The sequence below is a fragment of the Notamacropus eugenii genome, chromosome 1, assembly GCF_028372415.1.
Source record: "Notamacropus eugenii isolate mMacEug1 chromosome 1, mMacEug1.pri_v2, whole genome shotgun sequence".
Lineage (NCBI taxonomy): Eukaryota > Metazoa > Chordata > Mammalia > Diprotodontia > Macropodidae > Notamacropus > Notamacropus eugenii.
Genome location: NC_092872.1, coordinates 726,465,724 through 726,481,326, shown reverse-complemented (window position 1 = coordinate 726,481,326; position 15,603 = coordinate 726,465,724). Strand labels below are relative to the sequence as shown.

At 45.8% G+C, this 15,603-nt stretch overlaps 1 protein-coding gene across 6 annotated transcripts; it reads right to left on the bottom strand.

Annotated features, from left to right (window-relative positions):
• Positions 1–2,515: 2,515 nt before the first annotated feature.
• Positions 2,516–14,383, bottom strand: C1H2orf68 (chromosome 1 C2orf68 homolog). Of its 6 annotated transcripts, XM_072636974.1 has the most exons (5): positions 14,154–14,357; positions 13,376–13,539; positions 11,822–11,976; positions 7,454–7,508; positions 2,516–2,646 (listed from the first exon to the last, which is right to left on the bottom strand). In XM_072636974.1, the coding sequence occupies exons 1-4, from the start codon at positions 14,258–14,260 to the stop codon at positions 7,476–7,478; spliced, it is 459 nt and encodes a 152-aa protein (XP_072493075.1). In that variant the 5' UTR covers positions 14,261–14,357; the 3' UTR covers positions 2,516–2,646; positions 7,454–7,475. The 6 variants fall into 6 exon arrangements, with proteins under 6 accessions (XP_072493075.1, XP_072493076.1, XP_072493074.1 ...); XM_072636975.1 differs by lacking the exon at positions 7,454–7,508 and having other exon boundaries at positions 14,154–14,373; XM_072636973.1 differs by lacking the exon at positions 2,516–2,646 and having other exon boundaries at positions 6,941–7,508.
• Positions 14,384–15,603: the final 1,220 nt, after the last annotated feature.

Sequence of the window (15,603 nt, the reverse complement as noted above, 5' to 3'; positions counted from 1 at the left end):
ATTTAATTATTATAGGTGAGGGAAAGGTTAATAAAGGCTCTACTGGGAAGCAAGAGGAGGAAGTGGAAAATCCCAGAAAGCTTTAAAAGTCTTCAGAAAAGGAACAGAAAAGTCAGGTATTCCTTAAGGTTCCATCAGTGACTGAATGAAGATGTTTGTCCATGGAGATGCTTTTATTGGAAAGGCTAGAAGAAATTACTCACAGGCTTACTGGCTTTCAAGCTGAAGGGATGATCGAGCCCAGCCTGTTTTACAGATGAGGAAACTGAAACCCAGAGAGGCAGTGACTTGCCTGTGGTGAGATTCAAACTCAGGTCCTCTGACTCTAGATTCCAGGTCCTTTCTACTGTACAACACTGTCTCTCTATTTCTTCTACCAGTTTCTTCCCAGATTTTATAAGTGACTTGCCCAGGGTCATACAGCTAGTAAATGTCTGACGTCAAGTTTGAACTTGGGTCCTCCCAACTTCAGGGCTAGTGTTCTATCCACTACACCACTTTGTTGCCTGGGGGCAGCTATTTCTAAAAAGAAACTTGGTAAAGAAAATATAGAATGTTAAAAAAAATATATTTCATTCTACTTTTCTTTCTTGTACCTAAGTCTGCTGCGGCCCTTCATGAGAGAGCCCTGGGTGCCAAGGTGCAATGGAGACTCTATGGAGAAGGGGCTAAATTTGGTCAGGAACTGTCTTGAGGACTCAGCTTTGTTCAGTAAGACCTAAAATGTTCTAATGAAAATGGGACATGAAAGGGTCAGAAGAGGGCTTGGGGAAGAGTAGTGATTTGAAATTTATTTGACAAGGGCCCCAAGGCTTAGAGGAAAACTTGGGAAAGAATAGGAAGCAGCTGGGAGGGCAGTAAGAAGGTGTAGGGGATTGTCTCCAAACTGAGTCAGTTGGAGGTATGATATACATACAAAAGCTGAGAGATAGGAGCCGAATTTTTGATTTCCAAGGCATGTATAGGAAAGGAAACCCCTTCTTTCCAAGGACTTCCCATTCTCTGCATCATCTAGCCTTGGAGAATTGCTAGAACATTGAGAAGTTAAGGGACTTGTCCAGGGTCACAAAGCCAGTACCTCATAGAGGCCTACTCCCTACCCCCTCCTTCTTCTTAAGGACACTGATAAAGTAGTTAAAAACTGATACCTGGTCTTTTCTCTGAACTCTTCAATTAAATAACTGGAGATTGCTCATCTATATAGAGTGAATGGCTGTGATTGGTACTTAACACAAAAGAGGCTGCCACCTAAATCGCCACATTGTATGTATCTGAAGATTGGAGCCTGCCTAGAGGGAGAGAGAACACTCCCTGGGTCAAAGGCCTGTTTTGAACTAGCTGGCCCAGCAAGATCAAAAAAGGTCTCGAAAGGGGTCCTGTTTGATTCCACAAACATCAAAGTGCTAGTAAGGCTCTGTGCTGGGTGTTGGGGACACTGACACAAACCAGAACAGTCCCTACCTTCAGGATGCTTCCAAATCTATGGAGGTAGGGTGGGGAAAAGAATACAATGTATACAGAAACAAGTAAATACCAATTCTTTCTAGAGAAAGAATGCTAGTAAGAAGGGGATGGGAGGGATAGAAATCCTGGAAGGCTAGGTAGGAAGTTTCACCTGAGCAGTTCTTTAAAGGAAGCTAGGGGTTGTTCTATGAGGTGAAAAAGTGAATTTCAAAGCAGAGATTGGCCTGTGCAAAGACCTACCGAGAGTGACTTAGGAGGAACTGCTTTCAGATGTCAGTTTCATTAGAACAGAACGAATGTGTGTGAAGGGAAGGAAATGTGCTTGGAGAAAGAAGGGTGGGAAGCAGGCTATGGGAGACTTTCCGTGCTAGGCTGAGACTTTTGTATGTTATTTGAGACAATGAGGAACTGCTGACAATTTCTGAGTTCAGATTTCTATTTGAGGGAAGTTCTGTTTGGCAGCTGTGTGGCAGACAGATTGACGAGGAGCTAGGATGGAGGGCAGGGGGTCCACTGGAATAGTCCAGGTCAAGAATGATATGGTGGGAACCTGAGTGAGGGCAGAGGTCATTTGTGTGAAAAAGGAGACAGATGAGAGAGACATTATAGAAATAAGACCCACGAGACCTAGCTGTTGATTGGATATGGCAATGGGGGGAGAAGGATAGGTCAGGGATGACTCCCGAGAATGAGAATCAGGCTGGGTGACTGGAAGGATAAAGGAAGGCTCAGGAGGTTTTGCTAAGCATCATGAGGGAAATCTGTGTCAGATCTGAACCTTGTAGCCCATGCAAGGTCTAGCACAGGATTCTGTAAACTATGCTTAATGTTTATTGAATTATATATGAACCTAGAAGCAGCAAGGCTTCCAAAATGGTTTTGATTCTGTTGCATTGAATGACCTTGGATGAGTCATTTCTTTTCTTTTCTTTTCTTTTCTTTTCTCTTGTAAAGTAACTTCCTTCCAAGGCACTGATTAGTGCTAACCTACCTCCTGGCAGAAATAGGAACAAGATTAAGTGATTATAAAATGCTAGAGGAAAGAAAGTTCTAGGAGAGAAAAGATAGATTTGTATTTTATATGTGTGTATACAAATATATGTAGCCATAATATAAAAAGTATCTTCCGTCTAGCTTCTCCAAGTTGCCATGTACAGCACTTCAGTCATCTTCACAACAATCCTGAAAGGAAGGGAGGGAGCTGTCATTTATGTTTTAAAAATGGGACAACTGGGGAGTACCTGCCTGAATTGATTCTTTAAAATCCTAAAAAGAGTCCACTCTTTGCCTTTTGTGCCCAGGGAGAGATGGAGAATCCATTTCACTCCAGGCTCCTCCAAACCCCTGGGGGGGAGGGGGGGAGGAGTTAATAGCTACATTGTCATCTAATTTCTGCTACTGTGACACATTATGCAGTGACACATTAGAGACTGTTAATCATGTTCAAACTGATAGGGTGAAAATAACAAAAGAAGGAAATAGATGGGGCAGCAGAGTCATCAGCCCTCATTGCCTTTTTATAACTAAATATGCCCAGCAGATGTATTTAAACTCAAGACCCAGGGAGATGGCTTTTAAGGCATTGGCTGCACTGTACTGGGAGACTTCTGAGAGTTTATCCTGCCCATTTCTCTGGGCTTTGGAAGCTCACTTCCCTACAGGTGCCAGCTTCAGCTGGCAATGAACTGTCAGCAGCCACAATCCAACCATGGAAGAAATGCCTTTTCTGGGGGGTCTCATTCAAGGTGAGGTGGGGGGGGGTGTCATTTTTTCTGACTATTTAGACCCTGACCTCTAGGTAGGAGATTCTAGATTCCAAAGGAGATGTTACTTTTCGCTGATTTCAAAAGACATCCTATTCTTGAAGGACAGCTATGATTTTTGCATGTGCTCCAAGATTCAGGATACTTTTGCCCTGTGCCAAGCACCCAAATTTCTTGGGCCTATGATGTCACCTAAGATTGCCCAGGAAACACAAGACTTTAAGACCAGGTCTTGGCAACTTTATAGGAAAGAGTAGATTTTTTTTTCTCAATTATTTCAAGGACTAACCAAAATAGGGGTTGGAGGAAGGAATTCAACTTGATATGACTGGGTTTAATACAAGCAATCCAGAATTTAGCCAAGTAAACATTGTCTCCACCACTTCCGGGGTACCCTTCTCTTGCTTTCCCTCTTTGCCCTCCTACTTCTGGAGTCAGGACCACCAGAACCCACCCAGGCTGCTTGACTGCTTACATGGCTTGGATGAGGTAAAGGTCACTAACTCTGTTCCAGTGAAATAACCATCAAGCCTTACCATCTACCTTGCTAAGGTCCTCATGGTCATACCACTTGCCTTACCTCTAAATCCTACTGGCATCTGGCATTGTTATCTGCTGTAAACCAGCTTGCCCACCCCAAAAAACCCAACTTAAGCCCCCCATTACCTGAGAAAGGCCTAAAACCTGAATTGGTCAATCAGGAGAAAGACATTTTTTGGCTCATTCTGAGCTTAACCTACCATAATGCTCTGCATGCTCTCTAAGTGAACCCAAAATGCTTCTTTCTGTGTCAGCAACTACAATGCCTGGATGAAGTTGACCATGGGCATTCTTCTGTTTATGATTACCCAAGGACAAGGCATCTTGAAGCAGACAATATCTTAAATATTGGCATTTCTTTCATCTTGGACACTTATGACATTCATGTCTTATGCCTACATTTATGGCTAACACATATGGAGATTATAATTTTGTTTGACACAGGCATCTGGAGTAAGGAGGGGAGGGGGAATTGCTCTAAGGATATAAGATTTTCTTCAACTGTCCTTACTGTGAGTTCATTCTCATGCCTCCCATAAACATGGGCATGCAACCTAATTTTGTTTGTCTTTCTTAGAAGGAACTCTCTAAAGACTGATGATGCCCTCCTGACTTAACCTAAAGATCTCTGGGCTTTGCCATCTGTTCTTCTGCTACACTCTCAGGACTTGCAGGCCTTTCATCCACCCTGCAACTAAACTTTCTTTTATGTGTCTCCGCTAATTGGAATGTGAGCTCCTACACAACAAAGACTGTCTTGCATTTCTATTTGTATCTCTTTGGCTGGCTTACCACGGTGTGTGGCACATAGTAAACTCTAAATTTAATTAAATTTATTTATTTTTAGTTTTCAACATTCACTTCCATAAGTTTTGAATTTTAAATTTTCTCTCCTCTCCCCCCCTCCCCCAAGATGACATGCAATCTGATATAGGCTCTATTGTACATTCAAATTAAACATTTTTTCAAATTAGTCATGATGTAAAGAAGAATTATAACTAATGGGAGGAACCAGAAGAAAGAAGAAACAAAACGACAAAAAGAAAAGGAGAACAAATAGTATGCTTCCATCTGCATTCAAACTCCCAAGTTCTTTTCTCTGGATGTGGACAGCATTTTCTATCATGGGTCTTTTGAAGTTGTCTTAGATCCTTGCATTGCTGAGCAGAGTTAAGTCTATCAAAGTCAATCATCTCACAATGTAACTGTTACTATGTATAATGTTCTCCTGGTTCTGTTCATTTCATTCAGAATCAGTTCATATAAATCATTTCAGGTTTTTCTGAAGCCTGCCTACTCATCATTTCTTATAGCACAATAGCATTCCATTACTTCATATACCACAACTTGTTCAGCCATTCCCCAATTGATGAGCAGCTCTTCAATTTCCAATTCTTTGCTAACACAAAAAGAGCTGCTATAAATATTTTTGTACATGTGGGTTCTTTTCCCATTTTTATGACCTCTTCGGGATACAGACCTAGAAGTGGTATTGTTGGGCCAAAGGGTATGCACAGTTTTATATCCCTTTGGGCACAGTTCCAAATTGTTCTCCAGAATGGTTAGATCAGTTCAGAACTCCACCAACAATGCATTAGTGTTCCAATTTCCCCACATCTTCTCCAACATTTGTCATTTTCCTATTTTGTCATGTTAGCCAATATAATAGGTGCGATATGGCACCTCAGAGTTTTAATTTGCATTTCTCTAATCAATAGTTATTTAGAGCATTTTTTCATATGATTATAGCTTTAATTTCTTCATCTGAAAGCTGCTTGTTCATATCTTTTGACCATTTATCAATTGGGAAATGACTTTTATTCTTGTGAATTTGACTCAGTTCTCTCTATATTTTAGAAATGAGACCTTTATCAGAGGCACTGACTGTAATAATTGTTTTCCAGTTTTCTGCTTCCCTTCTAATTTTGGTTGCATTGGCTTTGTTGTGCAAAACCTTTTCAATTTAATGTAATCAGAATTATCCATTTTGCATTTCATAATGTTTTCTATCTCGTTTGGCCATGAAGTCTTCGCTTCTCCATAGATCTGACAGGTAAACTATTCCTGGTTCTTCTAATTTGCTTAAGTATCACCCTTTATGTTCAAATCCTGCACCCATTTTGATCTTATCTTGATATAAGGTGTAAGATGTTGATCTATGCCTAGTTTCTGCTATATTCTCTTCTAGTTTCTCTTCTCTTCTAGGTGAGTGTCAAGTGACTGAGGTGAGATTTGAACTCAGGTCCTCCTGACTCCTGCCCTGGTGCTCTATCCACTGCACCACCTAGCTGCCCCTCCTCCCCAGGTAGGACAGTGAGGCAACAAGCCTGATGCACATTAATGGTGTAAACCTGAGTGTGGTGAATCCTCAGGAATCAGGGAAGCAACATACCCTGCAACAATGGAGCAAACCTAAGCAATAAAGGGAGACTGAGGGTCTGTGTAATTCTAATGACAAGGCTTGGCCTTGGAGAGAGGAGCAAAAACAGTTCTCTCTTTTCTGGGGGAAGCAACAAGGTCAAGGGGAGATGACACTATCAGTGGAGTTGAGGAAGGGCCCTGGGTTTGAATCTCAGCTCAGCTGTTCACATCCTGTGTGATCTGGGACAGGTCATTTAAAGTCCCTGGGGATCAGTTTCCTCATCTGCAAAATGAGGGTAGGGTGGACTGGACTAGATGACCTCTAAGGTTCCTTCCAGTTCCTAAGTCCAGGAGTCACATTTGGATGTGGATTGTTGCTAAAGCCTCTGTTGGTTTTGTGTAACTGGTTCTGGGGTTTTTTTCCTTCCAAATTCCAGGTAGGTTTCTAGAAAAGAGGGAATGTGCTTTTTGTCAAGTCTCAAGGCATCGATTAAATTGTAAACATTTTTTTAAAGACTTTCAAAAATGTTTTAAGCAATTTTAGCAAACATCATTGGAATAATTATTTAATTCAGTAGGCATTAAGTACCTACTATTTGCAAGACACTGAGGCTACAGTAACTGAAAGAATATAGTTCCAGCCTTCCAGGAACTTACTTTCCCAGAGAAAGTCCACCAATGGGGGCATAAGAAAGGGTAATTTGAAGGGGAAAGAGTTCACTCTCTACTGGTAGGAGCCGGAGGTGGCCCTGGAGGCTTTGGGGCCCAAACTGAACCTAGATCAGATTTTTTTTTTAAGCTCACAAAGATAGTTAGTTTTCAACACTCACTTTTATAAGATTTTGAGTTCCAAAATTTTTTCCTTTCCCCAAGAAAGCAATCTGATATAAGCTATACATGTACAATAAAAAATTGAAGATATTTCCACATTAGCCATGTTGTGAAAGAAAAACCAGAACAAAAAGGAGAAACCAAGAGAAAGAAAAAAAGGAGAAAATAGTATGCTTTCTTGATCAGGATTCTTAAAGGTAGACTGACTTGCACTGCACATGTGGATGAAGGCCTGGGAGAATGCACCCCGACTGCAGAAGCCATGCTAGGCTTGAGGAATAGTTTGGCCACAGCAGAGTACATGGAGTGTAATGTGGAAAAAAAATCACCCTTCAGCTCCAGACTGAGCTTATTTTTCATCCTGGAATCAATATTGGAACCACTGAAGGCTTGTGTACAGAGGATGGCCTTTTATCATCTTGATCCCTGAAGAGGCTAGGTTGCCAGACTGGAGCCAGGAAGACCTGAGTTCAAATATTACCTCATATACTTACTAGCTGAGTGACTCTGGGCAAGTCATTTAACCTCTCCCAGTCTCAGTTTCTTCATCTGTAAAATGGGATGATAATAACAACAATCTTACAGGGTTATGAAGGTTAAAATGGAAAATACATGTGAAGTACTTTGCCAGCATTAAAGCTACATATAAATTTGTGCTCTTAACCTCTATGTTTGGCAAGTTCTCTGTCTCCTTTCATAAAACTGTAGATTCCAGTCTGGAAGGGAACTTAGAAGCCATCAATTGCAAACCCTTCATTTTCCACAGAATTTAAGTGACTTGTTCAGGGTTATGTAGATAGTGAGTTGGAATGTGAACCCAAGTCTTCTTGCTCCCCAGCCCTGCACCACTTTTTCTCTCTCTCCCTGATGTCATTGCCTTTCATGGATTCAATTATCATTTCTGTAGAGGAATACCAGACCTGTTCAGACAGCCCTAATTTCTCACCTCAGCTCCAGTCCCAAATCTCCCACAATCCCCTCAAACTCAATGTGTTCAAAATGGAACTAATTTTCTCTCAAACCCCCCCTTCCCCCCACCAACTTTCCCATTGCCATAGAAGGTACTGCCCTCCTTGTCACCCACCTTTGCAACTTTGGATCATTCTTGATTCTTTCCCCTCTCTCACCATTCCCAATATTTAATCAGTTGCCACATTTTGCCAATTTCACCTCCACAATACATCTCTTCCCCTTTCTCCACTCCCGTGGCCACCACCTTACCCCAGGCCTTCACCACCTCTAATCCAGACTACTTTAACAGCCACCGCATAGGACTCCTGGCTTCCAGTTTTTCCTCTCCAATTCACCTTCATGCACTTGCCAAAATAATTTTCCTGGTGCTTACATCTCCCCTGTTCAGGAATGGCCTATTTTCTATTCAGCTTGGCATCTAAAGCCCTCCACGTTCTGGCCCCAGTCTACCTTGCCAACCTCACTTCCCATCATTCCCTTTCACATAACTACAGAGCCCTGGCTTATTCACTCTCCTCTTATACATCCAACTCCCCATTCCCCATATTTCTACCTGTCCGAGGTCCTGGTTTCCTTCTAGGCTCCGTTTAGGCACCACTTCTAATGAAAAAACTCTAAGCTTTAAGGGGAGACTTCAGACAGGGAGACCCAGGACAACGTAGAACGTAGCTTCCAAAGGCAATTTGAAGGACTGACATCCATTTCAATGTATGGAGGTCTGTCCCATTGTTCTACACTCATACTTCAAATACCAACTTTCACCATTAGACAGCTTGCCTGGGAGAAGAATGTTTGTCGACTTTGCTTAAGCGAGTATCCCTTTCACAGACCAAGACAGAGAGAAGGCAAATAGAGTTGCTATGGTCAGAAACGGGGACACCAGGGAAGCCAGGGCCCACGAATGTTTGTTTGGATAGCTGTATTCCAAAGAAATGGGCTTGCTTGGTAATCTTAGGTTATTTTATACATTTAAAAACATTCAGAGTCCATAGGCTTTCCCAGACAGCCGAAGGGGGTCTAGGACACCAAAAAGGTGAAGAACCACTGGCCTATGTCATATTGAAACAAATTAAACCAATGTGCCTTTTCAGGGCTTTATTCTTCCTGGTGTCCCGGGTAATACAGCTCTGACAGGCAACGTGTCCTTAGGGGCCCCATGCTAAGAAAGCCCTGGGGGTGATGTCTTCTAACCCAAATAAAACCTATTACTATTTCTCTGAGAACCCAGGGGAGAGCTGAAGGGTTTGCCCTTAGCCTGCCTAATCAATCCACTAGGCCTCTCCAGGGGCTTCTAATGTTAGTATTAAGACACTTCCAGCCCTTTTGAGGGAACATGGGGAATGGTGATTTTCTCTTATCAGCACCCTGACTTTCCTTCTCCCTGGAGCCAAACCTGAAGGTTCTTGAAGAGGCATTCTGGGGCTAGGGGTGACCTAGCGTATATGTGTTATCTCTGTTTGGGAGGGCAAGTCATCATTCTGGTTTTTGAGCCCTACTATCTTTTATACCCCACATTCGTTCAGTTGTTTAGTTGGGTCTGATTCTCCATGATGCTGGGGTTTTCCAGGCAAAGATACTGGAGTGGTTTACCATTTCCTTCTCCAGTTCATTTTATGGATGAGGAGACTGAGGCAAACAGAGTCAAGTGACTTGCCCAGGGTCATCCAGCTAGTGTCTGAGGCCACATTTGAACTCAGGTCCAGGCCTTTCACTCTGTCCACTTCACCACCTTGCTGCCTTACTTCATTCATCCTACCTTTTTTGTTCAGTCATGGACCATACTGTCCATGGGGTTTTTCTTGACAAGGATACTGGAGTGGTAGTGGATTAAAGCAGAGAATAAATGACTTGTCCAGGGTCACACAGCTAATAAGTGTTTGAGGCCAGATTTGAACTCAGGTCTTCCTGACTCCAGGTCCAGTACTCTACTGAGTCATCTCATCCCACTTAGCTCTCATTTGTTCATCTGAGTTTACAAGTGGGACTTTGTTTCCAATGTAAAGGTTATGTATGATCTCAATGTTTGCTTCATTTCTCAGAGGTAGGAGGTCTGAACCAAACATGGTTTTAGGGACCTGTAACACTTCTAAGAAAGCTGCTGGGAGTCAGTCCTAATGGACCATGAAGGTTCTGATAGGAAGGAGCAGCATCCTTAGGACCCTGGCTTTTTGGTTTCATAGTCTCAGGACTCTGAGGTTCACTTCAAATCCACATTATTCATTGGAGCCAGGCTGAAGTCTGGGAAGCAGGCAATGCTCCTGGTAGGGAGGAGGCTCTGAGTCTGTTGGGGAACAGGATACAATGTAGAAATAGCAGGATACATTTCTCAGCTCATAGCCTAGCCCAGCTACTGGGAAGAATGCTCAGTCGCTGAGAGCTTTTCCTTGGGTACTTTTATTCTAAGAATCTCAAACATACTTTATACACTCAAAGGTGGGAGATGCAAGATGGCAGAGTTGGGGAGGGGAAGGACAAAGGGATGTCTGCATTTGATCTGAGCAAGGGTTTTTTTTTTTAAAGAAAAGTTAAGATGAAGGAGCAGTAGTTCTCCAATTGGATAATTATTGCTTGTTCGGCCCTCCTTCTGTTAATTTGGAGAGTGTTGAGTTAGCTGGAAGAGTCTCTGTTTATAATCTCATTTTCTGATGTTTTCTTTCAGCCTCATCGTCTTCAGAAGCATCCCGGCTCCACTGAGATTCCAGTTTTGATGGGCCAGGCATGGCAGGACTTCTTGCTGGGGGGGCAATTGGAATACTTGGGGCTCTCATTGATTCCCCGACATTCTTGGGGCAGGGTTTGTACAAAGTCCTCTCCTTAGATCTCTTGTAAACATTGCTAAGAGTGGTTAAAATGAGAAAACAAACAGCTGTGTAGGCTTAGAGCTGCTGCAAGGCTGGGAATGTGGGGGGGGATGCTTTGGGGTCCTACCTGAGACAGTAACATGAAAATGAAAGGGGGCAAATGGAGGGAGCCAGGGCTGAGGAAACACCCTAGGAGTTTGGTAAGGGGAAGCAGGGCCATGAGGAGGAACTTTCCACACACACAACAAGCACAAATTTGGAGGACATGAACCTCCCTCAAAAACGGAGCACATTGATTGGCACAGGGCTTAGGGGAACAACCCCTGGGAGAGGTGGGGCTCTTCAGGGCTTTCACTGATTGGGGGTGGCACATCTTGGGAATTTCAGCTAGCAGGACACAAGGCCAGAGAAGTGCTTCTCTTCATCTCCCAGGCAGCTGTGGTCTGTGGTGAGATGGCAGAGGAGTCATAGCAAAGGAGATGCCAGGGGCCAGCTTGGCAGTGGATACTTCTCCGAAGGTCTGAGCAGCTGAGTGGGGAAGCCAGCCTGGGCTTGGAGTCCCCAGGGTAAAGGGGGAAAGGTAAACCTCTAGCTCTGATCATACAGCTAAGACAATCTGTCAAGTCCCAGGAAAGTGGGCACTCAGGGCCGGCTCTGCCGCTTTGCCATCTCTTCCTGGATTCGAATCTTGAGGGCCTCTCTCATGGGTGGGTCCAGGGGTGTGTGAGCTGAGACTTTCTCACTCACCCTTCCTGGGTCATCATCCTGAGCAGGAGAGGTAGGTCAACTCTCTGGACTTGGGAAGGGAGCAGGGCATTATGGGGCAGGGACCTAAGGGAACTGATCCTGTCCCTAGGACAAAACCCTCACATATCTATTTGGTTCATGGCTCTTCTGAGGTTTCTGTCCCTTCCGGGGGATCCTAGACATGTTCCCAGCAACTCCTCTATCCCACATTGAGCTGTCCCCTGTGGGTGACAGCAGACATCCATCCCTCTTCTTTTTCCAGGCCAGGAAACACATGTATCGTCCCCTCTGTGGGAAGGATACCCTCATCCCCTTCCAGCTGATGCCCTTCCTGTGCTGTACCTGATAGACGATGACAGATGTGACTTCTCCACTGTCGGCTTCATAATCTAGGCAGAAGAGCTGGAGACTGGGGGACTCTGGGTCTGAGCTGCCGCTGTTGCTACTGCTCTCGCTGGACTCCCCGTAGTCTAGGCTGCACGCAGGGAAATTTGTATCTGGTCCAAGAGAAACCAATGGTGAGGGGGAGAGGAAGAAAGACCAGTACAAGTGGGCCAGGAATGAGAATGGCCAAAGAAACAACTGCGGAATAGCCCTAGAAGCAGCATCTCCCCTTGCCCCCCATGACAGCCCCAAGGTAGGGCAGGTCACCACTTGATTGGACCAGCTGGTGACTGCTGTCCCCAAGAAGCCTGGGAGGGACAAGTACAGGGATGGGGGAATATGGGTGACTGTCATTAATCCAATGAGTGGCGTTGCACCAGACCCTCCCTTTTCCTCTCTGGGCCTCAGTATCCTCCTGTGTAACAACAGTGGCAGAATTTATGTAGCACTGTAAGGTTTGCAATGCAATCCATACATATTCTCTCACCTTGCAAAAGCCCTGTTCCATACTTATGATATCCTCTTTTGACAGATGAAGAAACTAAGGCCCAGAGGTATTGATATAGTCAATAATTGTTAGAGCAAATGCCAGGCTTTGATTTAAAACCAGGTCCTGGCTTATGGTTGAGAAAATAGTTTCTTCACCGGTCAATAAGGAAGCTGCCTGGTAGGGAAGAATGCACCGGTTTTGAGGTCAGAGGTCTTGGGTTCAAATCATGCTCATGAGTTGTGTGGCCTTGGACAAGTCACCCTTCTTTGGCCTGCTTTCTTATTTATATGTAAAATAAGCAGGCTTTCTAGTAGATCTGAGGTCTTTTCCATTTCTAGATCTAGGATCCTATTAAATTATGGTAATAATAATAAACATTAATAGCCCTTTTGAAGTGCACCATTATCTCATTTTATCCTCACAACAACTCTGGGAGGTAAGAGCTGTTTTTATCCCATTTTACAGATGAGCAAACTAAGGCTAAGTGACTTGCTCAGGGTCACACACCTGGTAAGTGTGGAAGGCAGGATTCAAATTCCAGTCTTCCTGCCTCAGAAATCCGATGGTCTCATCCCATCATTTTACAGATGAAGAAACTGAGACCCGAAGACATTCAGTAACCTATTCAATCAAGGTCATGGAACTAGTAAATGACAGACAGAATTGGAAGCCAGGTCTTCCTGATGCCAGGTCCAATTTCCCAGCTTCTCACTCCCCAGTTGTGAAACCCTGTGAATAACTGAACCTTTTGCACCATCTGGAAAAGGAGGGGGCTGAACGTCATGGCGTCTTCCACATGTGGTGCTCAGGGCTCCCACTACCTACAGCAATTCCCCCTCCCTCTTTTTTGTAGGGTCACCCAGTTATTAAGTGACACCAGCAAGCCCTGGAGCCCAGGTCTTCCTGACTGTAGCCCAATGTTCTATCGGCTTCGAGGCCCCCAAAGATGCCAGGACCTGCCCAGCCACACACAGCTAGTTAGAGGCTCCTGGGGCGTAGACCCCTCTCGCTAACTCTCTCACCCCGGCTCCCAGTGGAGGACCCAGGCCGGCTCAGCCTTGCCTCGCCTCGCCGTCTGGGTAAGTACACCTGCTGGTCTGGCTTTCGGGGCCTCGTAGGGCCCGGGGTGAGTCGCCTCCGAACCTTCTCCTTGGCTGCCTGCTTCATCTTCTTGTCGTAATTATCTCTGCGGGTGGGACGGAGAGGGATTATGGGGAGAGGTCAGGGATCAGAGCGACCCCAATGAAGGAGGCCTCTGGGGAGGGGGTGGGGGGTTAGGGGTTAGGAGAAGGAGAGGCAGAGACTAGAGGGCTGGATCTAGGAGTAGGGGATGGGGAAGGGGCCTGAGGGCAGAGACTAGGAAGGGGTGCGGGGTTCCAGGGGAGAAGGCGAGGGACAAGGGACAGGAACCCAGGGGCTGGAAACCTGGAAGGGACCGGGGGAGAGGGGTCTAGAGTAGGACAGAAGGCAGGGACCTAGGCTTTTAAAGGTTTGGGGCAGAGGGAGGGGGTGGGGGAGGGACCAGGGGGCTTAAGTGGGGGGAACAGGGTTAGGGACCCGGAGGTAGCTGGAAGGTGGGTAGGGGGCAGGAGGAACTGGGTCAGGAGGACAGAGGGCGGGGACCCCGGTGGAGGGGGCGGGGAACGGGCCAAAAGGCTCAGACTAGTTCAGAAGGCAGGGGCCCTGGGTACAGGGGCTGGGGGGGAGGGAGGATCTGGGGCTGGGAACCGGGGGCAGCGAAGGGCGGGTGGGGGCGCGGGGAGAGCCCGAGGCAGGGTCCGGGCCCTGGCCGGGCCGCACCGGGCGATCTGGTTCCGCCGGATGTGGTGCACAAAGCCGTGGCTCATGTCCAGTCGCCCCCCCGGTTTGCAGCAGCAGCGCCGGCCCGGACCCGGCTCCGCTTCCATTGGGGCGCTCCGGGAGCTCCGGGGGGGGGAAAAAGCCAACGCCGCCCCCGCCGCCAGAGCAACCGTCACTCGCGGAGGCCTTCCCCTCCCCCGGCCCCCTGCCCGCCCGCCAGCTCCCCGACTGGCCCCGCCCCTCTCCGTCCCCATTGGCCGCTTTTCTCCCCACCTCCCCCGCGGTCCCAGGGCTGGCCCCGCCCCCGTGCGAGGCGGGGGCTAGTGCTCTCTTCCTTCGCCAGTCTCTTCTGTTTACTTTGTGTACACTTTGTAAATACTTTGTATTTACCCGCCTCTGTGTGCGTCCCTATTCTCCCCACCTAGTATAAAGGATTGAGGGAATGAAGGAATGTTATTCAGCACTTTCCACTGTGCGAAGCGAGGGAACTGCAGATGGAAGACAGACAGTTTCTGATCGCTAGCAAATCCAAGGAGTCCATCAACGAGAATTCTTCAAGTGCTCTGGGTTTGCCAGACACTCCATTAAAAGTTTGAGATAAGAAAGGCAATAAACGTCCCCTGCCCTCAAGGAGCTCTTGAGGGAGAGACAACGGGCAAACAACTATGTATGTAAGTACAGGATCTTAGGGGTCAGGCAGCTGCAGTATTGCTGACAAGGCCCAATAGAACTGTAAGTTTCTTGAGTCAGATATTGCCCTCTTCCCCCATCACCAGGGTATCCCGAGCTCCTTAACTTGACCTTTGCCCCAACCCCACTTCTGTCCTCAGCACAGACTCCTCTTTGCCAGTCTAGGGCTTGGAGATGGAAGAGAGACAGAATCTCAACATCCATTCTAACTCCCTCAATTCAATTTACCTTAACAAGGCACAACTTAAGAGACAGACACAAAGAAAACAGGCCTGCTTTCAAGGACCTTACCCACTCATTTTATAGGTGAGGAAATTAAGGCCCAGTCAATCAATTAATCAACAAACATCATCCAGTGCCTACTATATGCCAGATCATGCATGTCACCCCTATCCCCTCTCACTAAACTCCAGCAGCTTCCTATTTGCCTCCAGGAGAAAAAATGGTCTATTTGGCATTCACCTCCCCAACATCTACTCTTCCATACAGTGATGATGCCTTTCAGGCTGTTCTATGAACAATCCTCCATCTCAGTTTCCACCATTTGCTCTGACTCTCCCTTATGTATGAAAAACTTTTCCTTTCTCTGCTCTAACCTTCCTGACTTCCTTTAAGTCTCCACTAAAATCTTACATTCTACAGGAAGCTTTTCTTGACTCTTCTTGATTCCAGAGTTTTCCCTCTGTTAATTATTTCCCATTTATCATGTGTATAGCTTGCTTTGTATATATTTTTATGTTGTCTGCTTCAGTAAAAAGCT

Bases quoted from the DNA above. Each gene is read 5' to 3' on its own strand.
- C1H2orf68 (XM_072636970.1), bottom strand. From the start codon at position 14,260: ATGGAAGCGGAGCCGGGTCCGGGCCGGCGCTGCTGCTGCAAACCGGGG. The intron at 11,977-13,375 runs GTGAGAGAGTTA...CTCTTGGACCAG, and splicing joins GTCCTCCACTGGGAGCCGGG to ATACAAATTTCCCTGCGTGC. The intron at 11,498-11,821 runs GTACAGCACAGG...TCTCCTGCTCAG, and splicing joins CATCTGTCATCGTCTATCAG to GATGATGACCCAGGAAGGGT.